Source organism: Hyperolius riggenbachi, chromosome 4 (genome assembly GCF_040937935.1).
Source record: "Hyperolius riggenbachi isolate aHypRig1 chromosome 4, aHypRig1.pri, whole genome shotgun sequence".
Lineage (NCBI taxonomy): Eukaryota > Metazoa > Chordata > Amphibia > Anura > Hyperoliidae > Hyperolius > Hyperolius riggenbachi.
Genome location: NC_090649.1, coordinates 181000596 through 181028136, shown reverse-complemented (window position 1 = coordinate 181028136; position 27541 = coordinate 181000596). Strand labels below are relative to the sequence as shown.

General features: G+C 41.1%; 1 protein-coding gene across 1 annotated transcript in view; it reads right to left on the bottom strand.

The window, feature by feature from the left end:
- Positions 1-1073: 1073 nt before the first annotated feature.
- The window catches only part of NAALADL2 (N-acetylated alpha-linked acidic dipeptidase like 2), an 808485-nt gene continuing 782017 nt past the window's right edge, over positions 1074-27541 (bottom strand). Inside the window, exon 14 of the mRNA XM_068281050.1 lies at positions 1074-1339. Within this exon, the coding sequence (XP_068137151.1) occupies positions 1141-1339 (199 nt within the window). The 3' untranslated portion in view covers positions 1074-1140. The remainder of the gene's footprint in view (positions 1340-27541) is intronic.

Genomic DNA, 27541 nt, shown 5'->3' with positions numbered 1-27541 from the left:
ACGTTAATACTCTCCTGCGCTGTATACTAGACCCTTGCTTGACACATTTTGGCAAGTTACAGGAAAATAAAGGTTATGCAAATTAATTGGATCACTTTTTGCACAGAAATCCTGGTGAAATTGAACACCAGGGAGGTTAATGACTAACTACATGGTTCATTGCAAGCTTTTAAAACGTTACGTTTCCTCTTCAGGCATTATACAGAACCGTATCAAACTGTACACTAAGAAGTTTTAAACCACATACAGACTTATATAAGATTCGGTAGGCTCAATCTGACATGATTTCACACAGTTGTACCCCCTTTGAAATGTAACAATACTTTCTCAGTGTTCTACTGAACTCTGGCAGCATTTGTCACTACAGGTAAACACACATGTACAGTTCTGTAGGATGCCTGAAGAAGAAACTTAACTTTTCGAAAGCTTGCAATAAATCATGTACAGTTAGTCATTAAAGGTATCACCAGAATCAGCGTTTATTGGTTTGATGTCTAAATTTCTGCTCCTCGACTAACACCGGGCCACACTTCACTTAATATAGTGTGCATTTTTATGGTTTCTACTTAAACAGGAGAAGTGTCTGATATTATTCATTTGATAATTTGATAGTTATTATCTTTATTAAGAGGATAATACTACAGGGAAAGTAGATGTTACTACTCTGTCAAAATTGTGCACATTCTGCTTAGGCAGGGCGCAAGAGAAATACCCCTGGAGCCAAGGTGCTGAAATAAAAAGAGGATCCTTTTGAATAAATTAGATTCTTTCAATTTCACATTTCTGTTATTTTTTTCTGAAATCTTATCACAAGTAGGTCTTACTGCAAATACCATCAATAGAAATGCCATCTCCGTCTGTAAGGCTGACTGAGAGTATAACACCTACACAATTGTTTCTCAGGTCATCAGGGAGGAAGAGCATAGCTGTATGAGTTTTAATTAAATCTGTACCGTTTCACCACACGGTATGAAATGGCAGCCACCTTTGCACAAAAATGTGTAAAAAATAAAATGTTGTGTGGGCTGTACAGCCTACCACTGCATACAGAATTACAAATATACCATTACCAGTTTGTTAAATATCATTTATGAAGTCTGAGTGTCGCAATATTGTGTGGCTAGTGCCGGAGGGGATTTGTCAGTCTTTTCCATCTGAATCACTCTCAAACACATGAAGGCTTTCTTTGAAATATAACTGTGCAGAGCTAATGCAGTTCAACACCTCTTGCAATGTTGTTAGAAGTGTTTCATTTGACTTTGTAATCTTGCAATGCTCTTGTGCTTCTTGAAGTACTGAGAACTGAGAAGACTTTGCATCCAGCCTGTATAAAATGTTCCTGAAAGATAAAAGGGGAAACAAACAGTTGTTTTGCTAATGTATCATATAAATTTTAATGCACCCTGAGTTAAAGTTACATGCCAGTTCTTTATGGGCCCATTCACACCTCTTCAGCTTGACTTAGGATCAACTTTGACAAATATTATTAGGATTATTGTTTTATATAGCCCCAGCAACTTCTGTGGCGCTGTACAACAGCATAAAGGGTCTAAATAACAATACAGTTAATACAAGATAAGGATTACTGCTGATGTAGTGAACAAATCAACTACAGGTTTCTACACATTAGTGGGAGGTATGCACACACAGTACACAGTTTTGTGAGACAAAAGGAGAAGGGAGACCTGGCCAAAAGGGTGTGTGTGTGTGTGTGTGTGTGTGTGTGTGTGTGTGTGTGTGTGTGTGTGTGTGTGCGTGTGTGTTTGTGTGTGTGTGTGTGTATGTGTGTGTGTTCTTCTTGTAGCACTTCTTTACACTTTGTGGTGCTAGTCACTCACTGTGATAAGCAGTGCTGCTCGGATACCCCTTTTCAAAATCCGAATTTAATTCGGATCCAGATACCCAGATATCCGGATCCGAATCGGATGTCCGAATCCGAACTTTTTGGTATCCGAGTAAACTCGGATATCTGAACCCAATATCCTGGATATCCGGCTGGATTCGGAAATCCAAATAGAAAACCAGAAGTGACCTGAAAATGGCTTAAAATGCTTCCATAAGTCTCTTCAAATGGCAAAAACCGCTTTTGGAGGTATCTCTTTCTCTCTCTCTCTCTCTCGCCATTATGGCTTCTGCTCGGATTTCTGAAGAAGCTATCCGCCCGGATTTCGGATTTCAGATGAGAAATCCGAGTTTGCTCGGAGAGTGTAATCGGATTTAAAAAATATCCGGCTTCCTATTCAAAGTTTGGATAGTGGAAAAAGTTCGGATTATCTGGGTAGTTCGGATATCCAAAATCTTGCGGAGCACCACTGGTGATAAGCCAAATTCTGTTATTTGACCACTAGCCATGAAATAGAACTTGATACCATAGGAATTCAGACATTTATGAAAACCTGACAGATGCCCTAATCATGCTTTTCTGCCTTGATTTCCTTTGTTAAAAGTCAGTAAACAAGCTTTTTAAAATCCTAAAATTATTTTTAAAATGATTATTCTTGTCCATTTTATTTAATTATTTTAATATCGACTTTCAGAAAAACATGGAAAATGTTTGTATGACTTAAATAGAGCATACATGCATACATTTTTCTGGCCAATTTAATCACTTTGATTTGATCTGCTGGGTATTCATTATCCCAACATATCCAATTGACTCACTTTGGATAGATTTTGTGTACTTTATTGATCAAAATCTGATTTGGCATGATGGGGGTAAAGCAGAAGTGGGGAGGGATGTAGCAGGAAACCTGAGTACCTGGGGGATACCCCCACAAACACAGGAAAACTTTACAAACTCTATGCAAATAGTGTCCTGATCCCGATTAACAGCAATTTAACTATACAGGTTTATAATTAACCCCTTCCAGACCACTTAACGTCGATAAGCGTTGGGAAGTTGTCAGCCCCAGGACTGCCTAACACCGATTGGCATCAAGTCCTGGGGCAGGGTTTTGCAGGGGATCACATGCACACATGTGCGATCAGTCCCTGCCGATTCATAGAGCTCTGCTCTGTGATCAGCCTGCTAGCTGCGATTGCGGCTAGCAGGCCATTAGTAAATGAAAGGGGAAAGAAATCCCCTTTGTTTACATCCGTGCAGTGCTGCTATCTAATGCAGCGCTGTACAAGGGACACTCGGCTGTCCCTCAGAGCGACTGGGAAGCTAAGCCCTTTCATAGGCTGGTGCCTATGAGATGCGGAGAAGAGGACGGATCGCCATCCTAGTCAGTTCAGTACAGGGAAGGGGGGTGGGGAGGAGAGGAAGGGGGGGAAGGCGAGAAAGTCAGGCACTGTAAGCCTAATTAAAAAAAAAACAAAAAAAAAAACAAAGGATCGCAGGAGTGATCAGACACCTACAAAAGAATGTCCTGTTAAGCACAATAAAAGGAGGTAAGATTCATTTGTGTGCTGAGTAGTACGTCTGTGCGGTAAGCTGACAAAGCTGCACAGCCCTGTGTTGTGCCAAAATGGCCTGGTCACTAGGGGGGGGGGGGGGGTGTAAGCCTGTGGTCCTGCAGATCTCCAGCCTAAAAGTTAAAATCCAACAGCCCTGTTAAAAAAAGTTATAGTTAGCTGCGCTGCCTTCTCCCCTGAAGCCTTCCAAACACCCCAAATCACCCGACTACCGGCATGTGGCTTCGCCTCCCCAAAGAAAAATGGCAAGATGCTTACTGGAGTTTACTGGATTAAACATCTTGGCATATTTCTCCGGGTAGGGAAGGGAGGCAGGGCCATGCTCCGGAGACAGGTGATTTGGGGTCTTTGGGATGGCTTCAAAGGAGAAGGCAGGGCAGGTAACTATAACTTTCTTATACAGAAAGGCTGCTGAATTTCGACCTCCCTGGCGGTAAGCCCGACCTACGTTCAGGCTAGCCGCCAGAGAGGATCACATGGCCCCCGGAAGATTTTTTTTAAATAAAGTGTGATTTATAGGCTTAAGCTAGCACTTGGCTAACTAACCAAGCCCCCCCCCCCCCCAAGTCCCTCCGCTCTCCCCCGACACACCCCGATCGCCGCAGTTATACGTACTCCCCAGGGATCCCGTGACGGTGCAGCCTCCCAATCAGCTTCAGGCTTTGCTATCGGGAGGATCGGGACTGCGCATGATGTCATGACGTTGATGATGTCAGACGTCATGTCCGATTGTCGCCATAGCGATGAGTGAAACTAAATGGTGAAGCTGCAGCTCTCACGGGATCATGGAGGGGTAAATATTGCCGCAGGACCTGGGACACATAGTTAGCTAGCAAAGTGCTAGCTTAAGCATTTAAATTACATTTTATTAAAAAAAAATCCTCCCGCGGACGCAGCCTCTGAAACTGCGTACAGCCAGGGAGGTTAACTTGCCAGACTGGAGATCTGATTTAACCTCCCTGGTGGTCTATTAAGATTGCCAGGGAGGCTGCAGGAGGGTTTTTTTTAAATAAAAAAAAAACTGTTTCATGCAGCCAACTGAAAGTTGGCTGCATGAAAGCCCACTAGAGGGCGCTCCGGAAGCGTCATTCTGATCGCCTCCGGCAACCAGAATAAACAAGGAAGGCCGCAATGAGCAGCCTTCCTTGTTTTGCTTACATCGTCGCCATAGCAACGAGCGGAGTGACGTTATGGACGTCAGCCGACTTCCTGACGTCAGCCGCCTCCGATCCAGCCCTTAGCGCTGGCCGGAACTTTTGTTCCGGCTGCGCAGGGCTCGGGTGGCTGGGGGGACCCTCTTTCGCCGCTGCTCACGGCGGATTGCCGCAGAGCGGCAGCAATCAGGCAGCACACGCAGCTGGCAAAGTGCCGGCTGCGTGTGCTGCTTTTTATTTCATTAAAATCGGCCCAGCAGGGCCTGAGCGGCGACCTCCGGCGGTGATGGATGTGTATATTTGTCCATACCGCTGAGGAGGTTAAGAAATGGAAACTAGGATCAGTCTGCAGCAATATTTTTCAATAAATAAATCAGCATATAGCTCTTCATGTTTGAATCTGAAAAAATGGCTCTTAAAATTTTGTCTTTAACTGACCGCCTTGACTGACCTAATCCTATAGCTGCCCCTAGCAAAAGCTCTCTCTTATTCATTAATGTTTTAATCAAATTAAAAGATGGTCAATCTGACTCCTAGAATATTTCTCATAGCAAATAATGAAAATAAACATCTCAGTAATTTATTTATGCAGCTGTTCAAATGTTTCTTATATCTATTGTACTCACCCTACTTAACCCTATCCTACATTCTTCTCTCAATAATTTTATATTTGTTGGTTGCTGTTGCCAGTTCTGACGATTTAAATGTTCATCTTCACATTTACAAAGAGATATTTGGTGCTGAGATAAAAAGCTAAGATTCTTTATTTGCTTAAAGCTATATGTTGACAATGTATTTGCCTCAGAGTTATATATTACTCATTTATTTGTAGAGATGGCCCAAACCTCCGATTTTCGGTTCGCGAACTTCCGCAAAAGTTTGGTTCGCGCGAACTTCCACGAACCGCAATAGACTTCAATGGGGAGGCGAACTTTGAAAACTAAAAAACACTTATGCTGGCCACAAAAGTGATGGAAAATATGTTTCAAGGGGTCTAACACCTGGAGGGGGCATGGCGGAGTGGGATAGATGCCAAAAGTCCCGGGGAAAAATCTGGATTTTACGCAAAGCAGCATTTTAAGGGCAGAAATCACACTGAATATAAATTGGAGGCCTAACGTGCTTTAAAACATCTTGCATGTGTATACATCAATCAGAGAGTGTAATTATAGTATTGCTTCACACTGACACACCAAACTCACTGTGTAACGTACCGCAAACAGCTGTTTGTGTAGTGACGGCCGTGCTGGACTGGTGCACACCATGATGAGAATGCAGGTGATGGCGGCTTTTCAGCCCATACAGTTGGGCTGAGGTAGCTGAATGACAGAACAGTGACTGCCCAGCTGATCAAATTTGGTCTGTCCACAATGAAGCAACGACCTTATTATATAGCTGGCGGTTATTGCTTCATTGTGATACGCAAGCCCCTTCACCACGGCAAGGTAATGATCACAAAGGGGAATTGGCACATGTACATGCCTTTTGTTTTGTTGCTGCAGCTGCAGTGCAGCCAGAAAAATTAGGTACACGAGTGAGTCCAATGCCTGACGCTGCCTGCCTTTTATAAGGAGGGGTGGGGCTCCAGGAGGGAGTGTAGCCTGATTGGCTACAATGTGCCTGCTGACTGTGATGTAGAGGGTCAAAGTTGACCCTCATGATGCACTATGGGGGCGAACCGAACTTCCGGAAAAGTTCCCAGTTTGCCGTGATCGCAAACCACGGAAGTTCGCAGGGAACCGTTCGCTGGCAAATCGTTCTTGCCATCTCTATTTATTTGTTGGGTCAGCTTTTTTTATTGCTAGTACCAATGAATGTACATATTATGAAACAAATATATTATGTTTTCTTTTTATTATTGGATTAGAAATAATCCATATGCATTCATAACAGACAGAATAAAGTTATGTTACAAAATAAAATGAAACGTAAAATAATTTATAACAGGCAGGAGGACACATCTTTTAGATTACAGAGTGAAAGTGGAAAATTCTTAAAGCATGAGGGTCAGCCAGAATATTCTGTATGCCAGAATATGGTATCTCCATATACAGAGGATGACCACTGCTACTTTCATAGGTAGGATATTATACCACCTATATTTTCTTTACAAGGAAACCCTGGAACATGTTTTTGAGTATAGGTGGGAGGTGGATGGCACACCCCCACCAATTCCTGGGCCCTCCTGATTCCTCCCTCCCCCTCTACCTATATATGGCTGTGCCAAACCGGGCACCTCAGCTCTGACTGGGGCTATTCATGATGGGGTTTTTTTGTAAATAATTTTGTAAATATGTGGTGCATGATGTTTAGATAGCAACTGTATATAGGTATAGCGCACTTTCTGATGAAGCCTTTGGGTGAAACATGCTCATGTTAAAGTCTATGTACAGCACTTCGCACTAATTATTATTTATGTAAACCCACCCATTATATATGGGGCTGCAGGGGGACTAGACTTTAGGTGTTCACACCAATCTGTTACAATACATTGAACAGCAGGTAGTGCTTCACCTGTCCCATCTGCACACCCATTTTTTGTGAAGGCACCAGCCTAGTTGGGGGATAGCTACACCTGGACTCGGCAGTGTATGCACGGCCCAGGGGGATAAGCGACGACCCCCCCAGTTGGACGAGGTGAATCATTTGATACCTCCACAAGAGAGTACCCACAACAGTGGAATCTCAATTTTTTTTAAATGTATTTTATGTATCCAATTAAAGTTATACGCTTTTAACATTTGTACCTATAGGGCTATGTCCTTCTGGACTTGAGTGTTCGTAGATTGTCATACCCAGTTTTACAGGGAGTTTAACAATTATCTACTGTTGTGTGTACCGTTTTATCAATATTGGAAGAAAATTTGTCAATGCTTAATTGCTTCTCTTTATGAAAGGCTACTATTTTGTATCTGGTTGAGCTCTGTTACCTTGCTGTGAGTGCCTAGTAATAAGACCTACTGTCTTAATTGAGCCATTAACTGCTTATGTTACCCCTTCTAACATCTAAATGTTAGTCCAGCCTTTCTCTTCATGTCATGTCACATACATGGTATTGTTAACCTTCAAGTGAATCATAAAGCTCAATATTGATGAAGAATTCTGTGGTTCATGCTCTTCATTTTAGAAACACTCATACCCTGGTGGGTGTAACCTTGGGCCAGAGATTAAAAAGGGGAAACCAATCCCTCTACTTCATGCTGGATCTCTGCTTCATGCTACCTCTCTGCATTGTCCATTCCTCTCTTCTTTCCCGACGATCTCCCCAATCACTTCTTTCAAAATGTGTCTTTCAGCTATAGTCAAATTTTAAAGAGAATCTGTACTGTCGAGTCACCAATCGAGTCACTGTGATCTCCTGGATCCCTCTTTGCCGTTTGTACCGCTCCCCGCTACGATCCCGGCTTTTAATCGCCAGTTTTAGGTAGTGTTTAGAAACAAAAAACGTGGGCGCTAATCAGGAAGTGATGTATATATATATATATATATATGTATATATATATATATATATACATATACATATATATATATATATATATATATATATATATATATATATATCTCATGTTACAGTATAATACCACTTTTTATTAAATTGTGAATTTATCTTCATTCCAGTTTGGGATTCTCACAGTTTCTTATCATGTGACAGGCAGCTCCCTCCCCCTCAGCCTCACAAACTGCATCACACAGACAAGCTGAAACTGAGACTAGAGATGCAGTCTGTTAGAAGTAAACAAAGCACACAGAGCCTGCAGGGGGCGTGCATAACTTGTATTCATTACAACAGAGGCAGCCCATTCCTCCCTGGGTTGACAAAGCTTGACAAAGAAAAGAAGATTAGATATATTACAGAGACAGTGCAACTAGAAAAGGCTGCAGTAATCCAGACCATGTTAAAACAGGTATAGGATAGAAGAGATGAGGCTGAAAATTTTGTTACAGAGTCTCTTTAAGAGAAGAGAAAAGCTTGCCGTGGTGCTCCATCCTATCACTCTCTCATTCCCTCCTTTTTCCACTCCTTTCAATCCCTAGTGGACATCATTTGGCAATTGATAAGTGCCAATCATTATAATTGCCGATTTATAAATAAGGAGACCGTCATTATAGTACTATTTCTGTAAATAATGGTAAAGTAGCCATCACAAAAATATAAGAAAGGAAGGTGATAATTTAACTGCTTCTGGACTGCCTGTAGTAAAATCTATTCCAGAATTGTGGCTGCTTAAGCTTGATGTGGTGTAGATTTCACTACGCTGGCTCAGTCAAAAAGACACAATATTTCTTCAAGGTGCTAAATTCCTAAAATCGACATGCAGCAGCAAAATAGTTTTCTAGGCAAAATAAATGTAGTTATCATATTAATCAAAATATTAATATTGGTGTAGAATATACAGTACACCTACGCAGCCAAGATATGCATTTGTTTGTGCTTTTTTTTCACTAGTCTAGATTTAGCCACGGAAGTTTGAATTGATAAGCATGTAGCAGTAAACCATTTCTTTCTTTTTAGAATTGTTAGTGTAGTAAATATAGTTTAATCTATCTCCATGATATGTCAGTGTATGCCGGTAGGATGCCTGTGGCTATTACCTCGTCAAGTTGAAAATAAATGGATTTTTTTTGCAAGGAATTGCGAGACATATAATACACTCTATAGCTTATTATGAGGGAGTGAAGACAAGATGACAGTATACAGTAAATTGATTTTACCACTTAAAAAAAATCTAAAAATATACATTAACAGTTCACTTTTTCATTGAAGCTCTAGTCCAAAACAACATGATTTTACCATTATACTAACTAACACAATAATGAATACAAATTATTTCAAAGGCTGAATTATACAATTGGAAACTTCTGAGCTGTGATTCGTAGAATTCATTTTAACACATTACAGATAAAAATAGATATTCAACTAATTAGACGCTCACCTCTACAAATTGTCACAGCTACACCTATCTACTCCTCGTCTGCTGCTCTCCTTGGTAATTCTCTGCACTGGCTTCCATTTCACACTAAAATCAAAACTAATCTACTGTACTTTGCCTTTAAATCGCTCTACTGCCCTTGTCCCACATACATTTCTGACCTGTCACATAATACTTCCCAAAGGACATTCTCCCTGCTTCTCCAGTGACCTGCAAATTACTTTATCACTCTTAACATCTTACTACATACAGATTCAATACTACCTCCACTCTGTAGAATTTCTACTGCAAAACAATTATAAAATATAAAATAAAGGTGTACACATACATTTAAGATGTACATCGGTTCCAGAGCAAAATACGCAATAAATTACTTTTTTCCCCAATGTTGCTGTCACTTACAGTAAGTGATAAAAATATGGCAAATCTGACATTCCCTCTCAAAGCACTTCCTGGAATCTATAGAAATATGCCAGGCAGTCTCCTTACTGGCTGCACACTAATTTGCCAGTTGAATGGTGCAACTGCTATTCAGCAATTGCTTTGCAAAATAAAGAAAACTCTGGGAAAGCACCATGAGGATATGGAGTAGTCCACAACTTGTCAAATCTGTCAGATTTTTGCTACTTACTGTAATTAGACATACATCAACATAAAAAAATTAATAATACTTCAACATAAAAAAGTAATTTGCTATGCATTTTACTCTGGGGCAAATGTACACTTTCTATGTATGCAACCCATATATTTTATACAAGGATGTGTAAGATGTTTACACCATATATATAAAAATGGATAAAAAGGAACAACAGTAGTAATAATAATAATATTACATTCTTTATACAACCACTGACAATGCTTTTTGTAGTTGATGCAAAAGTGTGAAACTTATTTAAAAAAGCTCATGGTATTTTTTTTTCAGATATGGAATCCTTGAAAGAGCATTCTTTAACCACTTGAGGACCCTGGGCTTTAACCCCCTTAAGGACCAGGCACTTTTTTTCCATTCAGACCACTGCAGCTTTCACGGTTTATTGCTCGCTCATACAACCTACCACCTAAATGAATTTTGGCTCCTTTTCTTGTCACTAATAAAGCTTTCTTTTGGTGCTATTTGATTGCTGCTGCGATTTTTACTTTTTATTATATTCATCAAAAAAGACATGAATTTTGGCAAAAAAATGACTTTTTTAACTTTCTGTGCTGACATTTTTCAAATAAAGTAAAATTTCTGTATACATGCAGCACAAAAAATGTGGACAAACATGTTTTTGATGAAAGAAAACCCATTCAGCCTATATTTATTGGTTTGGGTAAACGTTATAGCATTTACAAACTATGGTGCAAAAAGTGAATTTTCCCATTTTCAAGCATCTATGACTTTTCTGACCCCCTGTCATGTTTCATGAGGGGCTAGAATTCCAGGATAGTATAAATACCCCCCAAGTGACCCCATTTTGGAAAGAAGACATCCCAAAGTATTCACTGAGAGGCATAGTGAGTTCATAGAAGATATTATTTTTTGTCACAAGTAAGCGGAAAATGACACTTTGTGACAAAAAAAAAAGTTTCCATTTCTTCTAACTTGCGACAAAAAAAATGAAATCTGCCACGGACTCACCATGCCCCTCTCTTAATACCTTGAAGTGTCTACTTTCCAAAATGGGGTCATTTGTGGGGTGTGTTTACTGTCCTGGCATTTTGGGGGGTGCCTAATTGTAAGCACCCCTGTAAAGCCTAAAGGTGCTCATTGGACTTTGCACTCCTTAGCGCAGTTAGGCTGCAAAAAAGTGCCACACATGTGGTATTGTCGTACTCAGGAGAAGTAGTACAATGTGTTTTAAGGTGTATTTTTACACATACCCATGCTGGGTGGGAGAAATATCTCTGTAAATGACAATTTTTTGATTTTTTTACACACAATTGTCCGTTTACAGAGAGATTTCTCCCACCCAGCATGGGTATGTGTAAAAATACACCCCAAAACACCTTGTACTACTTCTCCCGAGTACGGCGATACCACATGTGTAGCACTTTTTTGCACCCTAACTGTGCTAAGGGGCCCAAAGTCCAATGAGTACCTTTAGGATTTCACAGGTCATCTTGCGGAATTTTATATCCAGACTAATCCTCACGGTTTAGGGCCCCTAAAATGCCAGAGCAGTATAGGAACCCTGCAAATGACCCCATTTTAGAAAGAAGACACCCCAAGGTATTCCGTTAGGAGTATGGTGAGTTCATAGAAGATTTTATTTTTTGTCACAAGTTAGCGGAAATTGATTTGTATTGTTTTTTTTTTCACAAAATGTCACTTTCCGCTAACTTTACGAGTACGTCGATACCACATGTGTGACACTTTTTTGCAGCCTAGGTGCGCTAAGGGGCCCAACGTCCTATTCACAGGGCATTTTGAGGCATTTGTTTTGTAGACTACTCCTCACGGTTTAGGGCCCCTAAAATGCCAGGGCAGTATAGGAACCCCACAAGTGACCCCATTTTAGAAAGAAGACACCCCAAGGTATTCCGTTAGGAGTATGGTGAGTTCATAGAAGATTTTTTTTGTCACAAGTTAGTGAAAAATGACACTTTGTGAAAAAGAACAATAAAAATCAACTTGTGACAAAAAATAAAATCTTCTATGAACTCGTCATACACCTAACAGAATACCTTGGGGTGTCTTTTTTTCTAAAATGGGGTCACTTGTGGGGTTCCTATACCGCCCTGGCATTTTACGGGCCCAAAACCGTGAGTAGTCTGGAAACCAAATGTCTCAAAATGACTGTTCAGGGGTAAAAGCATCTGAAAATTTTGATGACAGGTGGTCTATGAGGGGGCAAATTTTGTGGAACCGGTCATAAGCAGGGTGGCCTTTTAGATGACAGGTTGTATTGGGCCTGATCTGATGGATAGGAGTGCTAGGGGGTGACAGGAGGTGATTGATGGGTGTCTCAGGGGGTGGTTAGAGGGGAAAAAAGATGCAATCAATGCACTGGGGAGGTGATCGTAAGGGGGTCTGAGGGGGATCTGAGGGTTTGGCCAAGTGATCAGGAGCCCACACGGGGCAAATTAGGGCCTGATCTGATGGGTAGGTGTGCTAGGGTGTGACAGGAGGTGACTGATGGGTGTCGCAAGGTGTGATTAGAGGGGGGAATAGATGCAAGCAATGCACTGGCGAGGTGATCAGGGCTGGGGTCTGAGGACATTCTGAGGGTATGGGCGGGTGATTGAGTGCCCTAGGGGCAGATAGGGGTCTAATTTGATGGGTAGCAGTGACAGGGGGTGATTGATGGGTAATTAGTGGGTGTTTGGAGGAGAGAACAGATGTAAACACTGCACTTGGGAGGTGATCTGATGTCGGATCTGCGGGCGATCTATTGGTGTGGGTGGGTGATCAGATTGCCCGCCAGGGGCAGGTTAGGGGCTGATTGATGGGTGGCAGTGACAGGGGGTGATTGATGGGTGGCAGTGATAGGGGCTGATTGATGGGTGATTGACAGGTGATTGACAGGTGATCAGTGGGTTATTACAGGGAAGGACAGATGTAAATAATGCCCTGGCGAATTGATAAGGGGGGGGTTCTGAGGGCAATCTGAGCGTGTAGGCGGGTGATTGGGTGCCCGCAAGGGGCAGATTAGGGTCTGATCTGATGGGTAACAGGTGGTGATAGGGGGTGATTGATGGGTGATTGATGGGTAATTAGTGGGTGTTTAGAGGAGAGAATAGATGTAAACACTGCGCTTGGGTGGTGATCTGATGTCGGATCTGCGGGCGATCTATTGATGTGGGTGGGTGATCAGATTGCCCGCAAGGGGTAGGTTAGGGGCTGATTGATGGGTGGCAGTGACAGGGGGTGATTGATGGGTGATTGACAGGTGATTGACAGGTGATTGACAGGTGATCAGGGGGGATAGATGCATACAGTACACAGGGGGGGGGGGAAATCTGGGGTGGGGGGGTGGGTGATCAGGAGGGGGCAGGGGGCGGGGGGGTAAAAAAATAGCGTTGACAGATAGTGACAGGGAGTGATTGATGGGTGATTAGGGGGGTGATTGGGTGCAAACAGGGGTCTGGGGAGTGGGCAGGGGGGGGGGTCTGAGGGGTGCTATGGGTGATCTGGGGCAGGGGGGGAGAAATCAGTGTGCTTGGGTGCGACATAGGGTGGCTGCAGCCTGCCCTGGTGGTCCCTCGGACACTGGGACCACCAGGGCAGGAGGCAGCCTGTATAATACACTTTGTAAACATTACAAAGTGTATTATACACTTTGTATGCGGCGATCGTCGGGTTAACATCCCGCCGGCGCTTCCGTATGGCCGGCGGGATGTTGCGGCGGGTATGCGGAGACAGGCGCCGGCGGAGGATCGCGTCACGGATGACGCGATCGCTCCGCCCATGCCCTTACAAGGACCGCCTCCTCTGTGGGTGAGTTGGTCCTTGCGGGCTCCACTTCCCGGCCGCCCCTGTGCATTAGGCGGTCGGGAAGTGGTTAAGTGAACAGCAATATATCCCTCCTTTTCCACATTACTCCAAGCATTACTGTCCTCATTAAATAGTTCACTAGTGGTTTAAGAAATACTGAACCAGAAAACTTTCAGTGATTACCGTATGTCTGAATACTGGGTAGCTTTTCAGATAAATTGAGGATTTTTATTGTCTGAAAGTTTATGACTAGCATGTATATGGATAGCAAACACAAGAACTGATTACTAAGAAAAGGGCTGAAAAACTGAAGAAATTTTGAATCAGATCAAAAGAGCTTTTTTAATATTTAATTTAAGACCGTAGGTGTCTTTCCTGTAAATGATAGATTTCCTAGAGGATTTGCCACTCCGATAAAATATTCACAGTTTTCATTGGCAGAGCAGGGCGAGTTTAGCAAAGTTAAGTTAGGTGAGAAACAGCCTTTGCTCATTCTCCGCTCTCATGAGATCTGGATTTCAAAGTCTGCCTGTGTCACTGGAATAATGTAGCGGCTTTGTTCTTCATTTGACTGAATTTAGAGATGTAGAACTGAATAAATAATAATACCTGTTTGTGAAGTGTAACACTGGTTCAGCAGCAAGCCTTTACTGGAAGCTATCTTCACTAGAGCAGCTGCAGCTGTTTAATAACTATTGTCAGGTGGTAGGTCTAAATATAGAAATATGGCAAGACTATGACTGATCTATAGGGAACCAACTTGCTAAAAGGAAAAAAAAATTGCTGTAGAATCTGTATAAAGCAGACATTTCCAGCCTCAGAAATCTTTTTAATTTACCTTTAAAAAGTTCCAATTAAGTTGGAAGAATTTCTAGCGTAAAATAGTTTGAGCAATCAAATAATTCTGATCGAAAAAAAAAATCATTCACTACACCATCAACGAACCAATCTTTTCTTCCTATCTAATACAGCCAACAAGAAAATCCAAATTTTGGTTTGATGAAAATGTAATCGGACTACTATTTTTATAATCGTTTGTAATGATTGTGCCCATCAACTGAGATTATTTACAACCAATCCGATTAGAATTTCTGATTGCTTGAACGATTTTTCACTATAAATTGGACCATTAGTTGCCACCTTTAGAAACAGAGAGAACATTTTTACTTTTTGACATTTATTTAATTAATTGGAAAGGAGAGCTATTTAATAAACAAAGGTGGGATTTGTGTGAGGAAAAGCAGAAAAGCCGCCGCAAGTGCTCAGAGTGAGGCGGCTGTCTAACATGGTGGCGCAACGCGAAGAAACCGCCGCATGCCGCATGGGCAGTGCGGTGGAGTCCGCATTGGATGCAGCGGATTGCGCGCATAGCAATACTACTGACATGGTGGTTGGATGCGGGGAAGCCGCCGCTTGCTTGGAGAGCGGGGCGGCGGCCCCCGCGCCCGAATCAGCGGATACATTGCAAGACATGTCTGGGGTGGCTGGGACTGCTAGTCCACACAGGTTCAGAAGGACGCGCGCTGAGAGGCAGAGCTTATATGACAGCCAGAGAAGAGTCCGCTGACCAAGCGGGTCAGCTGACATTTTCACCACCTTCCATTGGTCCAGCACTTAGGGGTGGCGCTGGTAAGCGCTATAGTATATATACTGGGTGCTGGTCATTTCTCTGGTGTCTGGCGTTGCGTTCACTACATGGTAGCACTCAGACCTTGTCTGTATCTGTGTTCTAGCATAGTTTCCAAAGGTGTTGATGATCAAGGAACTCACACCTTAGCATTAGGAATATTGAATTGTATTATTTGTTATGACCTTCTGCCTGCCTGACTATTCCTCTGAACTCTGATTCTGTACCTTGCTATTTCTGATATCCTGTTGCCAAACTCTGCTCGTTCCTGGACTCTGTATTTGCCTCCTGATTCTGTACCTTGCTATTCTGATACTCCGTTGCCAAACCCTGCCTGTTTATTGGATTCGGTATCTGTCTCCTGAATCTGTACCTTATCTGTCTGTGTGTTAACGACCTGGCTTGGCCGACCTCGAGAACTGGCCTTACTGTTAGAGGCAGTTCCCAGACCTGTTAGTGACACCCTCTCACTGGTGTCACTCACGCTGTGTCCTTCCTACTCTCAGCCTAGCTCCTCCCCCGGGAGAGTCTAGGCCATCGGAAGGAACATACTTCTGTGCAGTACTCAAAGTATACTGCTGCATCTACACTCACTTGTTATCTCAGGTGTCCAGAGGTTAGTAGATATATCTGATTATCGGTGATACTGCAGATCACCAATAATCGGGTATATTTTGTATTCTCGGTGATACTGCAGTTCACCGGTAATCAGACCCTCTCTGTGTTACACCGATCGTTACAATTTGTTAGTAAAACCATGCACCAAACCAGAACAAGGGAGCAGGAAAGCTTACCTGCTTACTAAAAAAAGGTGAGAGCTCACCCAGATTTACCATTTCAGCCCGCGGGTATTTTTCACCTTATGCATCAGAGCAATTTTCACCTCCCATTCGTTCGCCAATAACTTTATCACTAATTATCACAATGAATTGATCTATATCTTGTTTTTTTCCGCCACCAATTAGGCTTTCTTTGGGTGATACATTTTGCTAAGAATTATTTTTTTCTAAATGCATTTTCAGAAGAAATATTAAGAAAAAATGGAAAAAAAATAATTATTTCTCAGTTTTTGGCCATTATAGCTTTAAAATAATACATGCTACCATAATTAAAACCTATGTATTTGATTTGCTTATTTGTTCCGGTTATTTGGAAATAAAGGTGCATTTTTTCAGTCTTGTGTCCATCACTATTTTCAAGCTTATAATTTAAAGATGTTCGTAATACACCCTCTTCACATGCATATTAAAAAAGTTCAGACCCTTAGGTAACTATTTATGTTTTTTTTAATTGTAATTTTTTTTCATAAAACATTTTATTTGGGTAATTTTTGGTGTGGGGGGTAAAAGTTATTTTTTTTTTTCAATCAATACATTTTTATTAACGTTTGAGAACATAAAAAGGTAACAAGCATTTCAACACTGGCAAAGGGCAAGTTTGTAACATCCGATGGTACAATAGAACAAGAATATAAACTTGAACTCATCATAGTTGGCAGTGTTGTAACAAATATAATACAGTTAATCTACATAATTGAAAACAGAGTTGGTGTACATGTGTTGAATAATAATCTACAATGGCTGGTGGATAGTGCAGCAGGATAGAGGGAGATGTAGGATAAGCTGACCCAAATTGGAGACTAGGTATGGATTTTTGGCCAATCAATATGTAAGAGGTAGGGAGGATCTATCTCATGACTGTGACATCTGATAGATCTTTCCATTTGTAAATTGAAGTCTACCTGTCGTTTCAGCTGTAAAAGAGTAGGGATTTCTGAAGTCTTCCAGTTCGCTGTGATAAGGCTTCTGGCAGTGCAGAGCACCTGAGATATTAAAAGACGGTATCTAATAGGGAAGGACGTTATTCCTATGTGGAGGAGTGCTAGTTGTGGAGTTATCTCCACATGTGATTGCATAACTTCACCTAGTAATTTTGCGATTTCTTTCCAGAATGGTTGTATTAGGGGGCATTCCCAGAGGAGGTGGAATAAGGAGCCAATTCCTGTACAGCTACGCCAGCAGAGTTGGGAATTTTTGGGTGAGAAATTGGCGATCTTTCTAGGGGTATAATACCATTTCAACATAATTTTATGGAAACTTTCCCTATGATTGATACAGGAAGAGAAGCGTTGGATATTTTTGGTGGAGGTGACTATATCTGAGTAGTCAATTGGGTACTTGAGATCATCTGTCCAAGATTGTATGTATTTTTTCAGCTTTGTATATCCATTTTTCAACAGTTCTTTGTACCACAGGGAAATACCACCTCTGATGTCAACTGGAGAGGAGAGAAAGGCTTCCACTTTTTTAGAAGTAGTCGGTAGAGGGAGACTGTGTTCCGTGAGGATATATTTAATGCGTATGTATTTAAAGATATCTTTGGGTGGGATTGAATATTTCTCTGTTAGATCTGGAAAGGATAGAATTTTAGAAGTGTTAGGGATAAACAGATCTGTTATATGAGATAAACCTGCTTCTTTCCATTTTTTTAGATCGAGGTCAGGGGTAAGTGAAGATAGCGTTTCTATAGGCAATTTGAGCAAAGCAGTATCTGAATTGATTTTGGGAATTTTTGTGAATTGAGACCAAGCTATAAAGGAGGCCAAAACTGGGGGGTAGTTTGATTTTGCTGTTTTAAACCCTAGAAGCTGAAGCGATAGGAGGTGCAGAAGACTAGAGGGAGATGTGGAATTTTCTATGTGAACCCATTTTTTGGGAGAAGACGTTTTCCACCAATCTTTAGAAGCGTCTAGGAGGCATGCATAAAAGTATGTTTTTAAGCAGGGAACCCCTACTCCTCCTGCTTGTTTTGGTACTGTTAGGTTGTTATATGCTATCCTGTGTTTCTTCTTACTCCATAAGAAACTTGCAATAATTTTGTGTAGTTTGAGGAAGAAGCTATTGGGTACTGGGATGTGAACTGTTCGGAAAAGGTACAGTAGTTTGGGTAGAGTTTTCATTTGAAAAGCGGCAATCTTTCCAAACCAGGAGAGTTCAATCTTGGAGATTGTTTCTAGCTCTTTGGGTATTGCTGAGAGGAGTGGGAGGTAATTGATTTCATATAATTTGTTAGTAGAGGAAGGAAGTTTTATACCAAGATAGGGAATGTATTTCTTGGCCCAGTGAAAGGGAAATGTGTCAGATATTTGTTTTTTCATTGAGGGAGAGATATTGATCCCTAACATTAGAGACTTTCCTTCATTAATTTTGTAGTATGAGATTGCTGAGTATTCGTTCAAGGTAGCTATTATATGTTCTAGAGATTTAATAGGGTCTGTCACTGAGATTATAACATCGTCAGCAAAAAGACCGATCTTATGTGTTTGTCCATGGATATCTAACCCTTGGATCTTGCTGTTTGCTCTTATCGCTTCAGCTAGAGTCTCTATGGTAAGTACAAAAATGAGTGGTGATAAGGGGCAGCCTTGGCGCGTGCCATTGGAAATGTGAAATTCTTTGGAGTAGAACCCTGTTACGTTGACTATGGCTGAGGGAGCATGGTAAAGGGCCATCACAGCTGTTAAATAGGGACCTGTAAAACCAAATTTTAGAAGTACTTCCTTGATAAATCCCCAGTGTACTCGATCGAAGGCCTTCTCTGCATCCAAAGTTAGAAACAAGGAAGGCCCTCGATCGAGCTCCAGAAACTTGAGCATATTAATAATTCTGCGGGTGCCATCAGTTGCTTGTCGTCCCTTCGTAAACCCCACTTGGTCCCAATTAATCAATTGAGGTAAAATATTTACGAGTCTGTTTGCTAGCAGTTTGGCATATATCTTAATGTCAGTGTTTAGTAATGAGATGGGCCTGAAGTTTAATGGAGAATCTGTACTTTTCCCTGGTTTGGGTATGACTGATATAATCGCCTGGGCCTGATGTTTAGGCATTGTGCCTGAGTTCATAAAGGAGGAAAAAAGTTCCACCAGTTTGGGAGCTAGGACATGGTCAAATGTTTTATAATACTCGTTAGAGAAACCATCAGGTCCAGGGGATTTATTACTTTTAAGGGACTTTATGACTGTTAAAACCTCTTGAACAGAGAATTGATTGTTTAGATCCAACTGCTGTTCGGGGGATAGTTTGGGAAGATTTAAGGGGTCCAGGAATTTGTGGATAAGAGACGCATTGGGTTGGGGGGTGGAATGATCATCTTTTAAATTGTATAGTTTACAATAATAATCACTAAATGCATCAGCAATTTCTCTGGGATTGTATAGTGTCGTTTTTTTGAAGGGGTGGATAAGTTTGGTTATGCGAGTTTTAGTTTGTTTATGACGTAGCATTCTGTCTAAATGGGTCCCAATTTTATTACTTTGAGAGTAATGTTTTAATTTTAGCTTTTTTAATTGAAATTCGTAGTTATCAATTAGTAACATCCTCAAATCGTGTTTTAGTGTGAAGAGATCTTTTTCTATTGAGTGGCTGTAGTTTTTTTTTAAGCAATCTTCAGCTATTTTAATTTTGTTTAGAATCGAATCTAGTTTGGCTGTTCTGGCTTTTTTTAATCTAGCTCCTAATTGTATAAAGAAACCACGTAGATATGCTTTGTGGGCGTTCCACAGTATTTCTGGTTTCACCTCTGGCCCGGAATTGAACTGAAAGTATTCATCAATTTTCTCTTGGATAAATTTGATGTGGTCAGAAGAATTGAGTAAAGAAGAGTTTAACTTCCATATAGGTCGGTCCATTCTATGGCCAGAGGCAGAAACCGAGATTTCTATGGAGGCGTGGTCAGACCATGTTATAGAATTTATGGAGGCTTCAAGTATGTTTTGTAAAGTGAGTTTATCTGTGAGGAACATGTCTATGCGGGAAAAGGATTTATGGACGTGGGAGAAAAATGTAAAATCTCTTTCTTCTGCATGTAGAGATCTCCATACGTCATAAAGATTTTCCTCTGAAAGAATTTTTTGTATAGATATGCTTTTTTTTGTTCCCTTATGGGAGGTGTCAAGAGATGGGTTAACAATTGCGTTGAAGTCGCCTCCAATAATTAAAGAGCCTTTCCTAAGATCATGAACTTTGGCTAGTAGTGATTTTAAAAAGCCTCTCTGGCCTATATTGGGAGCATAGACATTGACTAGGGTGTAAATTTTGTCATTTAAGGAGCATACTATAACTAAATATCTGCCCAGTGGGTCACGCATATATTGTAAAATATTCACTGCAGTAGAAGAGCGAAAGGCAATAAGGACACCGCACTTTTTTTTCCTAGAGTTGGCATAGAAAATGTGGGGGAACTGAGGATGGGTGCATTTAGGGGCTTTGCCTTCAGCAAAATGTGTTTCCTGGGCGAAAAGTACATGAGACTTATTTGTTAAGGCCTCTTTCCAGAGATTGCTTCTTTTAAACGGGGAGTTTAATCCATGTGCGTTGATGGATATAATTTTAATGCTCATCATTACATCTGAATGGCGTTATCAAATTCTTCCAAGACTCAAATTTTACTATATAAGTAAATGCTAAAGTTTTGATGAGGATGGAACTTGGTAAATAGTTTATTAAGGATAGTAGTTGTCGTTTTGATATTGTGGCTGGGAATACTATACTGAGGTATTGGGGGCTGTGGGGTTTGGGGATGACAAAGTTCAGATCCTGCTTGTTGTGTACACCAAAAATAGAGTAACCATAACAGTAAATAGGTGAACAAACATCAAATAAAAGAACGGTAAATAACATGAGAACTAGGTAAGAATCATTAAGGCATAAACGTAGCCTTGGTAAGCGTACATCAGCCATCCTGTTGTCCGCAAAGAACTGGTAAGTTACCGTAATTTGCAGAAATAAGAGGGCTGAGGACATCAGTAGGTTATAGCACAGAGCATAGTATGCATAGCAAAATAGTATAAACTTGTAAATTGATCTAAACCACAAAAGTTAATAACCGTGAAAGATAACATGAGTATGACATATCAAAGGTTTCTAGATTGGAGATTAATCTCCTCGTAGGAAGCGCCAGAAGTAGTGAGGAATGAGAGATTTTGCCCAGGAGTAACTTGTTCATGTGGGGGGAGACATTAACAGGGCGCATTGGGCTTTGGGGATCCTTGAGGGTGTCAGAGGGTTATCTTTAGCTTTTTTAGAGTTAGATTGGGGGGAGCTCTGTGAATGAGTGAATTGAGTGAGGAACCCTGGATGAGTAGTACAGGAGACTTTATCAGATAAGGTGGTTATAGTTCAGTCAATAATTAAAGCATACGTATGCCGAGTGCAGTAACGTGGGGTTCACATTATCAGGAATGAAGTAGTCCTTTCATGTACAGCTTAGGTCTCCTTTAAATCTTTAATACAGTTATAAAGAATTGCTAGGAGAAGTGGGGAGTGATTAGAGGAGTGGAAGAGGTAATAAAGTTTTGGTTTGTGGAGTTGCACAGGTTATGGCATAATTAGATCATTGAGGATAGTGAGAATAGTGAAGCCAGGTCCCTGCTTGGTGGATGTGATCCTCAGAGCAACTCAATACTTTATAGCCTGGTAGTTGAAATGTTAAGTGCGGCTTGTGAAGCGCGAGAGAGTGGGCGGAAAGCCGCGCTCATTTTACCTTGTGCTATGGCTGGATAAGCTAAATAAGCTGTGAGCAGGGGTGCTGGCTGGGTTTATTGGCACAGTATAAAGTGTATATTGATGCAATCAATCAGTCCAGCAGGAGTAGATGATATTGGCACAGTATAAAGTGTACATTGATGTAATTAATCAGTCCAGTGTGAATAGAGTGTATTGGTATAGCATATAATGTATACTGATGTTCTGTGGCAAAAGAATTCGAATATATATATATATATATTTAAAGGTGGAGAGTCCAGCTATATACTTCTAAAATCCCCTTTTAATTACATGCTGCAGACGTTTGGGAGCCTTTGGGGACTAGGGGAGTGCATGGGGCACGTTATTTAGCTTCCAGGATCAGTCCTGCACTTTTTTGCAAATTTCGGCCTAGTTGGCCAGATGAAGCCTGGGCCTCAATTAGAAGCTGATGCCCGCAGAGGAGGCACGGTCGGCGCGGTAGTCCTGAAGGGACTTCAATCAAAAAAATAAGATGCTTGCTGGGTTGAGGGGAGGTTGGTGACCCTTCTGGGGGTGTTTTTTTAGCAAGGATGGGGCCCGGGGAGAGCAGGAGGAGAGTTTGTATGGCCGAACTGGCCTACCTTAAGACGGAGCCACCCAGCGGGGTTTTTGCTGCTCAATCTCCACCTGAAGTAAGCTCAGCGTCTCAGTAGTGAGCAGAGGCGAGAGTGTGGAGGCTGAAAATTGTTTCATTGATTCATTGATCTCTGGGCTAATGGGGGGACAACATGTGCACGCGCGGGCACATGCGCGATTGCACGCAGGAGTGCGCAGAACCATGCAGCAGCACTACAGCAGCCAATCACGTTCAGGCGGCATAAATGGTTAAATAACTTGTTAGACCAGCACATCCTTGTGGCTGTGATGTTTAAAATTGGCTGAACTGGACTGGACTCTGTTATGGTAGCCACGCATATTACAATTTTTTTTTTGATTCAACAATTTTCAACAATTTTTTCTGCTCGAATGAAAATCAAGACTCCTTTAACCAATGAACCACACATGTATGTTCTATTTTGACAATCATGACAAAATGATCAAATAAAAGATATGAATTAGATTTAAAGTAAACCAGAGCTGTCAGTATAGTAAGATTCAATACTTATCCGGGGCTTTCTCCAGCCCCATAAGCACGTGTGAGTCCCTTGCCGTACTCCCGTGGTCTGTTGTTCAGCCGCAATCAGCCTGGTATTGAATCTTACTATACTGACGGCTCTAGTACACTTAAATAATATATACATTTTCATTTATACTGTAAATGTGTATGGTGTGCTCTGTGCCATCACTGCTACTGTATAAAGGCACACAACACAAACAACCGTAGAAAATTTACCTTACATTAACAAATCTATTCCTTATTTATTTTAATCAACGACACTACATGTATTACATTGAAGAAATACATTATATCTAATGTGTCACTTTGACAAATAAAGTTTCTTTAATCTTGAATGTAAACTTGAAACTTATTAGGTTGTATGACTTTCATACAACCCATCACCCAACATTCAATTTCTGACAAAATTGATCTGATTTTTTCAACCTTTCTATCAAATTCATTGATCAAAGAAAAATAATTGATTTTCTCACACAGTCAATCATTTTAATTTGAATTGGGGTAAAATTGAAGAGAAACATTGTAAAATGTGTGGCCACCATTAGTGCTCCTCCCAGGAAAGGACTGACACGATCGAGTGACATCACAAGGAGATTCTATATGACTTATGCAGGCCAAAGCCATAATATCATTTTAATCTAGTGCACATATTATAAAATGTAAAACAGAAAGGGCACAGAAAAAAATTACAGTTTCTCTGCTAATAAAATAATTTTCATACTTCTTGCCTTGTGTCATAAAGTGATGGAACTATAAACTTTATAATAAAACATAATGTATTCTGTACCTGAATACTACTGAATTTTGTCATGGAGCAAGATATAGTTGAGCTGCAGGTAATGAGCTCTTCAGCATAGTGGAGCATAGAGAGAAGATAGAAAAAAGCTCTCTTCTATTTTCTAGCTCGGTTTTCTGCTTTATGATGAATAGTAAGAGTAGCGATGGTGGAGTTGGTAATGGTTATTATGATTCTGTTTTTGGTTAGGATAATCTGTCTATCAGTCTTTTCATTTATACAGGCACATTTAATGTACAGTTAGTCTTGGACCTACGAACACCTGACTTAAGAATGACCCACTGATATGATTGGCCTAAAATGTGAAATTTGGTTCTGTTGGAACAAATGAAAAAAAAATATCAAAAAGACCTTTTAGTTTTTGAGAAAATCAGTTTTACGACAGTTCAAGGAAAACATGATTTTAAATGTTGCTGTAGTACACTGAGGGCACAGGGGGACAGAGGTGAAACAGTAGGGGAACAGAGGGGGACAGATTTAGGTTAAAAATCAACCTACAGTCCCTATCTCATTCATTCAGCGGGACTACCCATAAGTTAAAGTCAGCTGAACTGAGCATTTAAGAATGTGGGACATTACACTAGTATTTCCCTCAAATCATTTGGACGAATAGTAAAAATGAAAAATAAAGTGTTCTTAGACTACTCAAAACAACCTGCCACATTTTCTTACTTACTACCATCTTACAGTCAGGAATGTTTCTAAGTGAAACGGGGCCCTGGGCCAAAAAATAATAAGGGACCCGTCCTACATGATGCTTGCTGACAGTGGTGGCCTAATGGTCCTCTCATTCCCCCACAGTATTCCCTAGCGGCCTAGTGTTCCTCATCCCCCACAGTATTCCTAGTGCTGGCAGTGGCCTAGTGCCCTCCCCAATTGAATTCCTTGGCAACTTAGTAGTTGCCCCCCCCCCCCTCCCCTCCACTTGCTACTAGTGGTGACCTAGTGGTCCCCATATTATTCCCGGGGCCACCCTGTGGGTCCCCATCCCCGACAGTATTATCAGTGGTGACACAACATGCCTGCATTAGGGAGAGCGCCGCTGCAGCCAGTCATAAGAGATCAGAAAAGAAAACCATGGCATAATAGCCATGATGGATCAGGAGGCAGGTCCAAGCAGCCAGGGACTTGGGTATTCTATAAACAATGCTCCCTACCTAATGCACCTTAGTGCCATCCCACCACACACATCGCTCTGTACCCGGTGGCTGCAGCTGACCAAACTAACTTTGAAAAGGGTAAAAGGGGGACACATGGGGCACCCCTATGTACACTGGGGCCTTCAAGCAACTGGTCCCTTTGCCTTTATTGTAGCGCAAACACAGCTTACAGCATTTATGAATGGATGATTTATGTTGACTATATACTGTAAGGCTTAATTCAACAACAACAAAAAATCATGTTTTTGTGCATGGGTGGTATTTTATGAATAGCCAAATAATTTGTTTATGCCTACATACTGTTTATGTCATGAATAATGTACAGTATACCCTGTGCTGTTCCAATACGGTATAATGTGACATTTTATTTTAAGTATGACACCGGATTTGTAAATATGTTTAGATTTTGTAAAGTGGTTTACGAGTGATTATGAAGCAATAATGTCTCCTTTTATAACCTTGTTACAAGGTCTGATTTTTAGCATTTTATTACAATATCAACTGACCTTTTCAGGCAAAAAGAGCCTTAAGGCCTTTACCAGTTCTTCCATTTCAGAGAGTAGTTAGTGGTTGCAAAGCAATAATGCCTTAATGCTTAAAGAGATGCCTTGAGCAAAAAAACAAACAAACAAAAAAACATAACAATACTTGTTATGTGCTTCATCTTCTGCTTACTTGTATTTTATGTACTCATGGTCCATGTGCTTTTAAATCAGGAATGTTGCTATATACTTTTGCTATGCGACCATGTACTAGAGAAATGTGTTATCGTGCTTCCAAAGAAGATGCTAATGATTCAAAATTATTTAATCATTTAAAAACACATCATCAATTATTTTTCTATATTGTTAATCTGAAGAAGATGACAAGATTATTATTTATTATTATTATTAGTTATTTTTTTAAGAGGCAAAAGATTCAGTTTCCATGTTTCTATTGATGTCGACAGTTGAGGTGAGTGAGTACGGTAGCTATGTGTTTACTCCATTAGAAAAGCAGAAATGTGGCACATATCTATCCCCTAGCCAAATATTTTTCATCTCTGTTAGGTCAGGGAATGTCCAAAGAGCTCCTGTGCCCATTGATATTTGACGTAGGGTGTTGGGTGCTCTGATTCCTTCAGTGCTGAAAGGCATGCTGTGGTAGTGTAAGAAACCCACACTCATCAGGTGTCTTCCTGAAACCACCTGATAAGATTTCTATGTAAAGGAGTATGTTTACCTAGAGCAGGGGGTGCCCACACTTTTTCGGCTCGGGAGCTACTTTCAAAATTATTGAGCCTGAGAGATCTACCAACATATCTCCCCCCCCCCACAATCGCAGCATAATTGGGCAGCTGCAGAATTCCTTCCCCCTCCCCCCAATCCTGATTTCTACAGCAAGTCACAAGCATCAGGTGTAGATAGGATTGAGACTGTACTTGTATGTCCCATTATACAAATCAAATCAAATACAGACAAAGGTTCAATGCACATACTATCTGGTATGCTGCATTTGGATTCCTTTGAACTGTTTACAATACGTTGATAGGATCCATTATTATCTCAATCTACAAACACATTTGTGCAAACATCTCAGTGTGCTGCTGGCTGGTAAACTAATTACACTGTGATCAGCCAGCAGCTGCAGACCTGTATCAACCAGGGTGAGACTTCGGTGTGTGGATTCTCTCACCCTCCTATGCAGGCAGCTCTCGGCTTCTTCTAACGACCTGCCTAGTCTCCCTTCATCCCCTCCTGGAGCCCCGTGCAACACACTGCAACACACTGTCTCCAGCATTCAATCTTCCCTCTGATTCCTCTTGCTGTGCATCCTGGAGGAGAGGGGCCAGACTCTCACTGGCTGTTCCTCTCCCTTCTTCTTCTCCTCTGGCTGTCACGTGCTGCTCTGCATAGCGTAACAGAGCAGCACAATTAGATAGTAGCCGGCGCTGCGCTGGCAGCGTCCGGCGCACTATTTTAAAATACCTGGCCGCGATCCACTCAGCAGTCCTTCGCGATCTACCGGTAGATCGCGATCGACGCATTGGGCACCCCTGACCTAGAGAGAATGACCTCCTTTTTATTATTAACAGTAAATAAAAAAATCAAGCAATTAATTTATTACCAGCCCTGCTTTGTTATGAAATGAACATTAACACTAGTTTCCTCTAGGTCCAAGGCTAGTCTTTAAATAGCAAGGCCCATATGCAATACACCTTTTCACCTAGGAGATCATTTTTCATCTTCGATTTATAATACTTTTTTAGCACTTCACAATGGAAAATATACTAAAAAGCAGGTGAAAAAGTACTATCAAAACTATTTTGAGTATTTGTTTGCTTGCTGGTGTTTTGTTTTAAAAGGCATTTTATTAACAA